Source organism: Dreissena polymorpha, chromosome 3 (genome assembly GCF_020536995.1).
Source record: "Dreissena polymorpha isolate Duluth1 chromosome 3, UMN_Dpol_1.0, whole genome shotgun sequence".
Lineage (NCBI taxonomy): Eukaryota > Metazoa > Mollusca > Bivalvia > Myida > Dreissenidae > Dreissena > Dreissena polymorpha.
This window is the reverse complement of record NC_068357.1, coordinates 78,803,109-78,814,916: the sequence shown is the minus strand read 5'-3', so window position 1 is coordinate 78,814,916 and position 11,808 is coordinate 78,803,109. Positions and strand designations below refer to the sequence as shown.

Genomic DNA, 11,808 nt, shown 5'->3' with positions numbered 1-11,808 from the left:
TTATTGGACACTTACAAAGGTCAGGCTAAGGCGAAAAGCTGGCTTATGCAGCTTACGCCGAAAAAGTTGTTTCAGATTCGCAAATTTTCGTTGGAGTTATGATATTTGTGAGGAAACACTATTACTGAACATTTACCATAGTCCAATATAGCCATTATATGTTTCTTTTGACGATTTGAAAACCTAAAAATTATAAAGCGTTGCAACGCGAAACGATTGAATAATTTGGAGAGTTCTGTTGTTGTCGTTTAAATTTATGAAACTACGAAGATTTCTTATATAAAGTATCAAATACGTATGTAGTGTATACTTGGCGGAATAGCCGAGAGGGCTTATGCGTTTTTACTTCAAACTAATACCAGGACTCCGGAGGTCACTGGTTCGAGCCCTGGTACCGGCTACTTTTTTCCTTTTTTAAATTTTATTCTTGATTTTTTACTGGAGCTTTTAAGATCCAATGTTACATTTATCAATATAAAGCATTTAATGACAAACTTCAAAATATGCCAAAATCGGTGAAAAGGCCCCTTTAATACAACACAAGTGTGAGGTTATATTAATAATACAAAGAAAAAACTATTGAACGTTTAAGCTTTCAGTATGTGCACTTTAATACTGTTGTAGCCTGTAGGTCAAGACAAGCATACTTTTACAATGTGGCTATAAGATAATTTAATTTTGTAACATTCGGATTCAACTCTTACTGACAGTAGATCAATTGTAAATTTAGCATTTATACAACACAATCGGTGTATTGCTGATTGGGGTATTATTATTTATCTGTCTTATTACATTTACACGCCACCATACACGATCGTGTGTTAACTGACATGTTACACTTTTCATCGCCAGGATTCTGATGTAAGAGCATGCATGTAACGCTTTATTTCTATGCAAATGTGATTTATGCACTTGGCCATGGTGCAAATACATACAGAAGTCTGGAAATAATCGCTTTATCTTATGATAAACAGGGCTCGCCAAGAACTGCAAAACCTAGCATTGCTGGTTCGAGTCTCAGATCGGCCACACAACGTGTGCGGGTATTTGTCATGAAATTCTTTCTACGGCCATTCTTCACTATCTCTGATTTAATTACTATGTACAGTTGTCAGTGACTGATATAAATACCTGAATGCGCAATAAGTACTGTTAAATTTTGAGTGTAAAAGCTGGCCGGCACTTCATTGAGAGGTATGAATTTAAATTGAAAAGTAAAATCTAAATCTACCTTAAAGTATACTAGTATATTTATATACTAGTAATATATTGAGTATTGGCTCTATCTTTGCCATGTGTGGTTTGTGTTTTGTCATTGTTTGTGGGTTTTTTTTTATTGATTAATGCAATTTTATGAAAAGTTTTAAACTTTTATTTACATGTCTGTATAAATATGGACCGAAATAAAAGTTCTGAGTATATTACTGCATAGATTGTATTTTGGATACTTCACTTGAAAGTGTGAACTTATTCTGTAAACGAATATTCATACTTTTAAAACATTAACAATTAATTAATCGTGATCGAATTCAAAACATTTGCGAATAAATAGTCTGCACTAACACATAATAATACATATCACTTCAGGTCTCTTGTTGTACTGACAGCTAAACAGAGCTGGGCACCAAAGTAGGTCGACATCACCATGGAACCAACGAACGGAAGTGGAACGTACCATTTATCGATTGCGATAAGGCCGTCTGATAGAACGAAGAGCAACGCACCTGCACACCCCGCCATGGACGATTTGGACCCGTCCGATTCGTACCAGGCAGTCGCGCGCCACGCCATTGAAAATATCAGCGAAACGTACAACGCGACGAGGGCGGTCATGACGTAGGAATTGAATGCCGGTTGGAAAAATAAAAACACGTCTATTCCTAGAAGAATGAACAATTCTCTCGTTCGGCTGTTTTTTCCGCATTGTTCTAACCCAACGAAATAAAATACGTGTCCCACAGCAAACGCTAGGAGGCCGGGTATAAACAGTGTATTACGCCATACTAAACATGCGTCGCCGACTGCAGACGCCATCATGCCAAACAGGAAGTTGCGTTGTCTGTGATCTTTTGGTATCCAGGTTTTCGCCGTCGGGAATCCTTTGAAGTCCAGTGAAGCAGAAATGATGTAAAACACAAGTCCGGCCATCGGGAGAAGCTTAAAAAACACGGAACCGAGCGTTTCAGGTGGGTAGCCGGTAATAGGCATGTACAGAAGATAGTACATCAGCCACGTTGCAAAAAAGGGAACCAGGCGTATGGTCTGGTCCCGCGTCAGCGATACCTTCAGATCTTCAGGGATCATCCTTCAAATATCTGGAATAAATAGTATGAACTAAATCATCCACATTATAATACGAGTCGTGTTCTGAGAAAAATGGGCTTAATGCATGTGCGTTAAGTGTCGTCCAAGATTAGCCTGTGCAGTCCGCACAGGATTATCAGGGACGACACTTTCCACCTTAATTGTATTTTTGCTAAGAAGAGACTTCATTTAAACGAAAAATGTCATAAAAGCGGAAAGTGTCGTCCCTGATTATCCTGTGCGGACTGCACATGCTAATCTGGGACGACACTTTACGCACATTTATTCAGCCCAGTTTTCTTAGAACAAGACTCATATTATATTCTAGCCTGTAAACTATAATTGTGCCTTTTTTCTATAGTTTTACACGTTTTTACGGTTGAACGCCAATTGATTTTCCAAATAGTACATAACGTTATCACGCCAAAACATTTATATGTTTGACTAGCTAGAACAGTTGGCTAAGCGCTAGACTCTAAAGTCGAGGATCCTGGGTTTGATTCCCAGTTTGGCCACACGTATCATGACATTGTTGCTACGGCTTTTCTACTTTTACCTATTTTTCACGTAGGGCAGTTACTGATAGTCACATAAGTAAGTGATCTTAGCACTGGTCAAAACATCTTCCCTGTTAAGCAAATAGTTAAAGTGACCGCCCTTAAAAGACTAAAATACATTTAAATCCATCAAAATATCAACGCTAAACAAAGCACACAAAGACCGAATATCGTTCTCTTAATGTCTATACTTTTTAGTAAATAAAGATGTATCTTATTTCGTTACATTGATATTTTGACAAACGGAAATGAATATACTTGTGTCAATTGGTGAGTTCCTGTCCGGTTTATATTGACCGAGACGAAAAACGTCTCGTTCTGCTCTTTAAAAGTATGCATAGGCGGATCCAAGGGGGGGGCGGACGCGGCGTACGCCCCCCCCCCTCCTCCTAAAACCGCCAAAGTACAGTCCATTCATTTGATGTTACACACTTAACTAGATCTAAATCACCTATTTAAACTCATTTCTTCTTTTTCGTACACAACATTTCCCACTAATCACAGACAATCGCTAAATGTTTTAATTTTAGACTATCTGTCGCCCGGTTTTTCAAGTCGAACTGCGATTCGGATGTATCCCTCTTTTTGCACATTGATTCTCTTTTCGCTGCATTTTATCCATCAGTATTACGTATAAACTATGCACTTTTTTGGCATTATAAAAAGGTACTTTGATGAAAGTACATAAGTCGTGACATGCTCGAGAAGTGGTTGTCAAAGCCTTCAAAATCACTAAAATCGTGGAGCTTCCGGGGGGCTTCGGCCCCCTGGACCCCTAACAGGGCTTTGCCCTGCACCCACCATGGGCAATAGCAGCCCCCTGGAACCCCAGAAAATCTTTCAATATCCCGCCCCCTAGCCAGTAATCATTGATTCGCCCCTGGTATGTGTGCAGTTGAATTTTAGAAAATATATTTCCACCCAATTACACACTTTAGATTTAGAAATGTTATTTCCATGTTTAACTACAAACTGTGATTTAATGTAATATGGGTCTTTTATGTGGTTCCAACAATTAAACCGTCCAGAAATACGTACACTTCGTAAAATTTTTCAAACACTGAAATAATCTTACCCCGTATCTCCGACACAATGCACAAACAGAACGGTAACAACATAAATATCACCCAAACCGCTGGCGAACGTATGTGATTAACAAGTTATCAATCACATGTACAATCAGCTATCTGTAATATTTGAACAAAGCATGATGACTGTGTCGAAGGCTAGCCAACACTGATAGCTGGAACATGCTGCATATATGGCTTCGAAATGCTGAGAACGTGTATGTTCGATATGTCTGTTTGCAATAAATCCCCAATAGTTTGCAACGTGCAATAAAATACTACGGAAGGCATGCAGTATTTCTTATATTGTGTTGAGAGATGCGCATGCGTTGATGAAGAGTGTTATTTAACGCACCTCCTACTTATTGGATGCATTGTAGTCACTCTGGATCAGCAGACGAGTTATCCCACAAATCTTGCGGGGGAATCCGGAGATAGACGATGTATCACGATTGGCATTGTAGTGTGTCGCTTAACAAAACCATTAAGGGAACGTTCACGGCGACGACAAAAATAATCAAAGCGCTGAAGGCACTGAAAATGTCCGCTATTGCATAATTAAAGACGCAAGTCATTTTTAAAAATGAATCGCAAGTTTGAAATGAACACACTTCATTCAAACTTATAAAGAGTGTGTCATAACGCACGGGTCGATATTTGTGTGCACGTGTTATTTTCCTATTTACTTTATAGAGATAACTTAGACAAAATAACAACATTTGCCGTTCTGAAAGCATAGAAATTATGATGAAAATGGTAATGAGAACTGAATATAAAGACAATTTAAAATCACCATCATATTAAATGAATATTGTTGAAATATCGAATACCTATCTCACTTAAAATATAATATCATGACGAAAATTCCCTGTACAAAACTTTTGATTTTTGCACTGCTGTAACACTGTTCAGTGTAAGGAATTCCGGACTACTTTCTGTATGTTCAAACGACACAAATTGTGGCCCAGTTACTATTACGCGTTAAAATCCATCTCGCAGAATTTCAGGGTCAGTACTCGTTCACTAAATCGTCTCGGAAATATATAATTAACTATCGATAAACACAGTTTTGCTTTCAAAATGAGAAAACAAACAAAAAAGTATAGTGTCACGATAAGAGGAATATCGTTTAATTAAACAACCACAAATGTTTTACCGTACTCGGTCAGCACGTCTAGGAATCGTTCCTAAACTCCTGGATAGGCTGCCCTTATTTACAAGTTTGCTATTTTGAATACAATTTGGTATCGAAAAGCATTGTGCTTAAATATGCCATTTACAATGCGCGATGAGATTTTTAATGACCCTCGTCATGCGAAAATGGGTCTTATTCCATATGCGCTCCTCATATGTATAGCCCTGCGCATCTCTCAGTCTGGTCAGGAGATACATATTGAGACCATAACACATTGGGTGATTTTATAGCAAACAGCATCGCGTCTGTCAAGACTGCGCAAATACACAGGTTGGGCTTAAGATACGCTGGCCGAAACGCATAAGACCCATTTTCGCATGACGCGGCTATGAAAGTGTGATTTAAATGTGTCGAAAAAAAAATTGTGTAAATCAAATATAAACATACGATATATTTCGATGGTGAAGAAATACACTCGTAATAAGGCATGTGAGGACACATATGATATGCACTCCCGTAGTATTTTTTTTTCTACTTACAATGCACGGTACTCCCGTAGTAAAATTTTAATCTACGTACACTAATGTGTGGTTGGACAATGATAAGGTAATAACACATTTCATGCGGTGAACATGTGACCAACAAGTTAACAAACACAATAGCTGTTTTTATTTATATTCGGTTTTAGCGATTATAAAGCATTTTTGTGTTGTCTATAATATACCTGTAGTAATTGGTGAACTCATGATCAACGTTTTTTTAATTGAGAACTGTGAATGTAAACAAACTTAACCTTCTGCTATTGCGTTGTTAGCACCCGTGAATACAAAAGATCACCGCTACCTGTTGAAAACAAAAGAATGTTTCCCAAAAACAGCAATAGTAGATTAATATCTATTAATAGCCTCAGATGCGGCGGTTATCGTTCTTAGCGTAGTTAAGAGCAGACCGACTTGCAACGTGTAGTATTAACCTTAGTTGTTCGCAAGCGAACAACTAAAAACTATATTTTATTTATTTTAGGATGTATTTATTGTTCTGTACAGATTTGGGCATTCGCATGTACGATGAGAAATTAAATTAAATATCCCAAATAACAGTATCTATCAAATGTACGTCATGTGATAATGTCGTTGCGATACGACCGTTAACTGATACATTCTGCATTGACGTCATCTCCTATCATACGCGCCATCTCCTAAGGATTGGCTCCATCTCTACGTCGGCAAGAAGCCAATATTTTTGTAAATGCAGCATCTAATGTATGTTGTACGCAATCGTTTGATGCCGTTAGCTATTTAATTGGGTGGACATTTTCTCGTCACACAGGAAAAACTCATTGAAATGCTTATAAAACTCCAGCTTGCCACAACTTATAAAGGTTCTCACGTTATTGAATGGGTTGAGAATGTATGTTTCTGTACATTTTTTTATTAATTAATCTTTGCTGAATCGCACTACATTGCACTACATTAAAAATAATACAAAATATGTTGAAAAAACATATATAACATAATCACCTTGTAAAATTATCCATGAAATTTCAAAACATCAGGGCCTTAGTGCCAACTCGGAAGTTGCATTGGCTCATTCATTAATGCATCTCAAGAAAGAGGTGGAGCGTGATTAACGGCCGTGATTTAAAAGCTTAGCCAATATGTCAACGCACTCCCGCACTCGCAAAAACACACAGCACCAACCAAAACACACAGCACATACCAAAACACACAGCACTAACCAAAACACACAGCAACGTTATCATTTACTTTTAAATGTCCACACGGTCAATGTCTCCGTAATGCTGCAAGTAATTAACCAGGTTTTCCGAAGGAAAAAACTGGTTATTAGATTGGCGAACGCGGGCGAGCTGGCGGAACAAGCTTGTCCGGGCCATAACTTTGTTGTTCATTGTCAGATTTTAAAATCATTTGGCACATTTGTTCACCATCATTGGACGGTGTGTCGCGCGAAAGAATTACGTCGATATCTCCAAGGTCAAGGCAAAGACCTATGTTATCTATAGGTCTTTGGTCAAGGTCACACTTTGAGTTCAAAGGTCAAAAATGGCCATAAATGAGCTTGTCCGGGCCATAACTATATAATTCATTGTCAGCTTTTAAAATCATGTGGCACATTTGTTCACCATCATTGGACGGTGTGTCGCGCGAAAGATGTCTCCAAGGTCAAGGTCGCCACGACTAAAAATAGATTGATTTTGAAACAAGGGGGGTAACTGTGATAATCAATCAGTAGCAATGCACATTTTGAGTTGTAGTTGTCTCCCTTTATCAGACTTTTTTTATTTTTTTGAAAACCTGGTTTTGTGACAATTTTGTCCCTTGTTTTTAGATCATAAACGATTTGCCAAATTGTTGAAATATATTGTTTAAAGAGATATTACGGGCAGTTTTCACTGTTGAATTGAGCTGAAAAGAATTAACAGGTCAAAATAGTTAGTTAAAATGTGGTAACTGACCAATTATCTGCAACTCATCTTGCTACCAGTTGTTTATAAAATATATATTATATTCGATATTTAACATGACTCACCCAGTCCTCTAAGCCGAAATGATCCGTGAAACAAACGTGTGTTTTTGTGTCGTATGAACGAATCTGCACTAGGGCTGCAACAATATACCGGTATATCGGTATATATCGCAATACGCAATCCGCATATTGTATTGCGATATGATTTTCATCATACCGGTACGAAAATTTTACAAAAATTCATTCACATTTCGTCCAGAAAAGCCATCCGAAATAATGATAAAAAGGTAAACAAAACAAAGCAGTGTAAATTATTTTTTACGTAAAAATAGCATTCTAAAAAGTGTATTATACGGAGTAGCGTTGTTACATGGGAGCATTCATTCGATGCTTTTGAACAGATTATCGTTGAATTAATTGCGCACAGCTGTAAATGTTTCGTTTGATTCTGATTTGAGCATTATTTGTAATCCGAATTTCGAAAACACGCTTCCAAATGTGAATGCTAACGCGACAATAAAAAATTATAGCATCAAATAAAAAGTGCTTTATCCTTTGTCTCAATAAAAACCGCGCGAAAATTATACAGACATGTAGAACGTCGCATGGAAAGTAAGGGTGTATTTTGTGTTGTATAAAAACGGGAACATCACGTCAGCTGAATTACGCGTGTTCAGTGAGAAAAACGCCCCGGTTGGACGTTATTACATCACATCTTTAAATAGTAACAATTGCAAAAATGTATTTGATACTTAGGAAAATTTGCGAATGTTTGTGTTTCTTATTATTCTTGAGCACATTTATAGTAAATATTTACCAGAATTTGCTTTAAAATTGGAATTTATGGGATTATCGGGTAATTGGCAAGTTATAATTTTGGTACAAGTTAGCAATATATTGCGATATATTGCAATACGGGTTTTTGAACTGACAATATATTGCGATATGGTTTTTGGCGTATTGTTGCAGCACTAATCTGCACTAAAACTAAATTTATTTTAGATTCATATCATACATCGAATCATGTCTGTCGTCAGTTGTCAAAACGAAAGTACGCTTGATATTCAAATGCATTATTTTTCTCTTTCCGGGATATTGTTTTAGAATGTTGATGCTGCGTTAACACATATAAGTGTATATGAAGTTAAAACACCAAAAATAAACAACGGTTGCGATAGACACCTATAAACATAGCATATACTGTTAGATGCCCATAATATCACTTTAAAAGGCGTGTCTGTATGTATCAACTAGGTTTATACGTCTTCTATGCCTAAAATAATATTCATTATCAATTTTTAGGACTGACAACTGTCTCATACTTTTCATAGTATGCATATAACATGAATTAAAGCTTAGCTTCAAGCTATTAAATGAGCCTTATTCTGAGAAAACGAGTTGTAAGGTGCGTCCTTCAAGTTTCGTCCCAGATTAACCTTTGTAGTTCGCACAGGCATATCAGGGACGTCACTTTCCGCCTAGACCGTACTTTTTTGGCTGAATGGAGACTTCCTTTTAAACGAAAAAAACCATAAACTCGAATTGAAAAGTGTCGTCTCCGATTGGTTGTGTGGACTTCACAGGCTAATCTGGGACGCCACTATACGCACTTGTATTAAGCCCCGTTTTCCCAGAGCGAGATTCAAATGCATGTTTTCTCGGAACATTTCACCCTGGTGTCGAACAGGTGCGAATCAGTTTTGCTTAGTTCGTGCAAATGTGCAGCACTTGCAAATCTTGCGGCATATGTCGACATGTCAGAGTAATTGAAATACCCTATATATCATGTTTTATCAAAACAATGTAAAACAAGTGAGTCAGAGAAACAGAAATAAGAAAACGTCAAAGGCAAAGAAGAAAACTGAAAACGTGAATGCAAGAGTTGCTTGATAGTTAGGGGAAGCATTAACGCATTTATGCCTTGTGGACTCTCCCATCCTTCTTAATCGGATTTTAAAAAATCCAAAATTAGGGATGTCTTGTATATTTATTTCTATATTTAGAATATTTCTTACAAAAATTGCTTTAAGCAAACAGCGCAGACCCTGATGAGACGCCGCATCATGCGGCGTCTCATCTGGGTCTACGCTGTTTGCCGAGGCCCTATTCTAGTCGCTGGGCATATATGGGTTAAGGTTATTTTTTTCGAAAGAAAACACTAGATTTCCGTATTAGTTTTTGATGAAAGGTAATTTAAAACGCAAATATAAATATATTAATTAAATGAATTAATATCACAATTTAATTATATAATAAGCGCTTAATAAAATAATCATTAAATATCCGTCATAAAAATATTGATAACACATCAAATGCCAAAATGTTAGACACATTGTTTTCGCACTTTGACTGAGCAAAATTCTACTTTGAATCATCAGTTACAGTTTTCAGGGATTGTATTTCACCAAAGCCTGCATGTTTTTTAATTATAAGAGTCTACATGCATACAAATTAATATTTTACATTATTTTAACTATGCCCGAGATAGTTAAAATCGTTAATTTAGTCATTTATCGTTAAATGACTACCTGTAGGGTTTAATCAAAATTCGTCAGGTTGCAAACATTGTCCGGTAACTAACATCTATGGACAATATGAGTACAAGAATACAACACGTTTTGGTATTTTGTTTAAACGTATACATGTAATTACATCCACATGAGTCGCGTTCTGAGAAAACTGGGCATTAATGCATATATGTGCGTACTTTCACTTTCCGCCTTTATGATGTTTTTCGTTTCTCTTCTACACGAAAATCCAGTGAAGGCGGAAAGTGTTGTCCCTGATTAGCCTGTGCGGACTGCACAGGCTAATCTGGAACGACACTTTACGCACAGGCATTATGCCCAGTTTTCTCAGAACGCGACACATACCATGACCGCAACACTACTATTTATCTTCTCCAGCCCACTTTTATCTCGTTTGGTCCTGTTGTAGAATAGCATCTTGGATAGTGCCCAACTTATAACTTACGTGTGATTTTAAAGGAGCAGTCTCTTTGAGATAAAGTTACTTGTGTTTTCGACCAAACGAGGCCTAGAAAATCTAAACCATATGTTTCAACTATTCCAATATACAGAGGGCATTTCAAATCTTAACCCATTTATGCCTAGCGTCTATAAAATAGGCCTTGGCAAACAGCGTAGACCCAGATGAGACCCCGCATGATGCGTCGTCTCATCTGGGTTTACGCTGTTTGCTTAAAGGAATTATTCTAAATACAGAAGTGAATATACTAGACATCCCATTTTTTGGAAATAAATTGATCCAATTTAAAAGGGAGATGGGAGAGTCCACTAGGCATAAATGGGTTAACATTTGAGGTACAGTGAGAGTTAACTTTTTATCATGGGCGATAACTTATCAAATGAGAACATAAGAAGCCAAACATTTGCTTTCCCTTTAGTTGGACCAGGTGTTGTTCTTTTATTTGAACATGAATTGTTAAATGATTTAATAATATGTGACAATAGAGATAAAAGCTTAATCTGACAGTACATTTTTACTCATTATGACCGTTATGATCATTGCAAACTAATGTCAAAAGTGTTCTTCCCCTTCGAGTTTATTTAAACGTTATTAAATACAGGATGTGTTTGATGTTAAGAAAATGTATGCGTTCCGCGGTCTCGGAAAACCGGACTGAATGCATGTGCGAAAATTGTCGCCCAAATTAGCCTGTGCAGTCCAAACCAGATAAAGAGGGACGATACTCTCCGTCTTTCCTGGATATTCGTTGAGACGAAAGTTCCTGTAAACGACAAACCATAAAAGCGAAAAGTGTCGTCATTGATTGGCCTGTGTGGACTACGTATGCTAATCTGGACGACACTTCACGCACATGCCTTATGCCCGGTTTTCCAAGAACAAAACAATGTGCTACAATAATCTAAAAAAGTTATAAACCTTCCGTTTGGAGCAGATACAAACTCCCGAATCAAACATTACGAAACGACAGTCTATTTTAAATTCGATTAGATCCGGCACATTGAGGCTTGACTGAGCCATTACGGAGGCATTAGAGAGCCATTACTGAGGTTTAACGTGGGCATTACTTAGAATCTACTGTACTCCCCATTACTAAGACAATACATGGATATTACTGAGACCTAAATTAGGCTTATCTGGGGCATTACTGAGGCATTACCCGTGCATAACTGGCGGGCATTACTGAGAAGTATCACTGAGGGAAGTGGAGGTATTACTGAGGTATTCATGAGGCTTTACTTAACTGTGACATTACCGGTTAACCGTCTGA

General features: G+C 37.4%; 1 protein-coding gene across 1 annotated transcript; it reads right to left on the bottom strand.

Annotated features, from left to right (window-relative positions):
* Positions 1 to 579: 579 nt before the first annotated feature.
* LOC127874879 (lysoplasmalogenase-like protein TMEM86A) lies at positions 580 to 4,105 on the bottom strand. Its single transcript, XM_052419543.1, has 2 exons — positions 3,937 to 4,105; positions 580 to 2,315 (listed from the first exon to the last, which is right to left on the bottom strand). The coding sequence occupies exon 2, from the start codon at positions 2,302 to 2,304 to the stop codon at positions 1,579 to 1,581; it is 726 nt and encodes a 241-aa protein (XP_052275503.1). The 5' UTR covers positions 2,305 to 2,315; positions 3,937 to 4,105; the 3' UTR covers positions 580 to 1,578.
* Between the last annotated feature and the right edge of the window lie 7,703 nt (positions 4,106 to 11,808).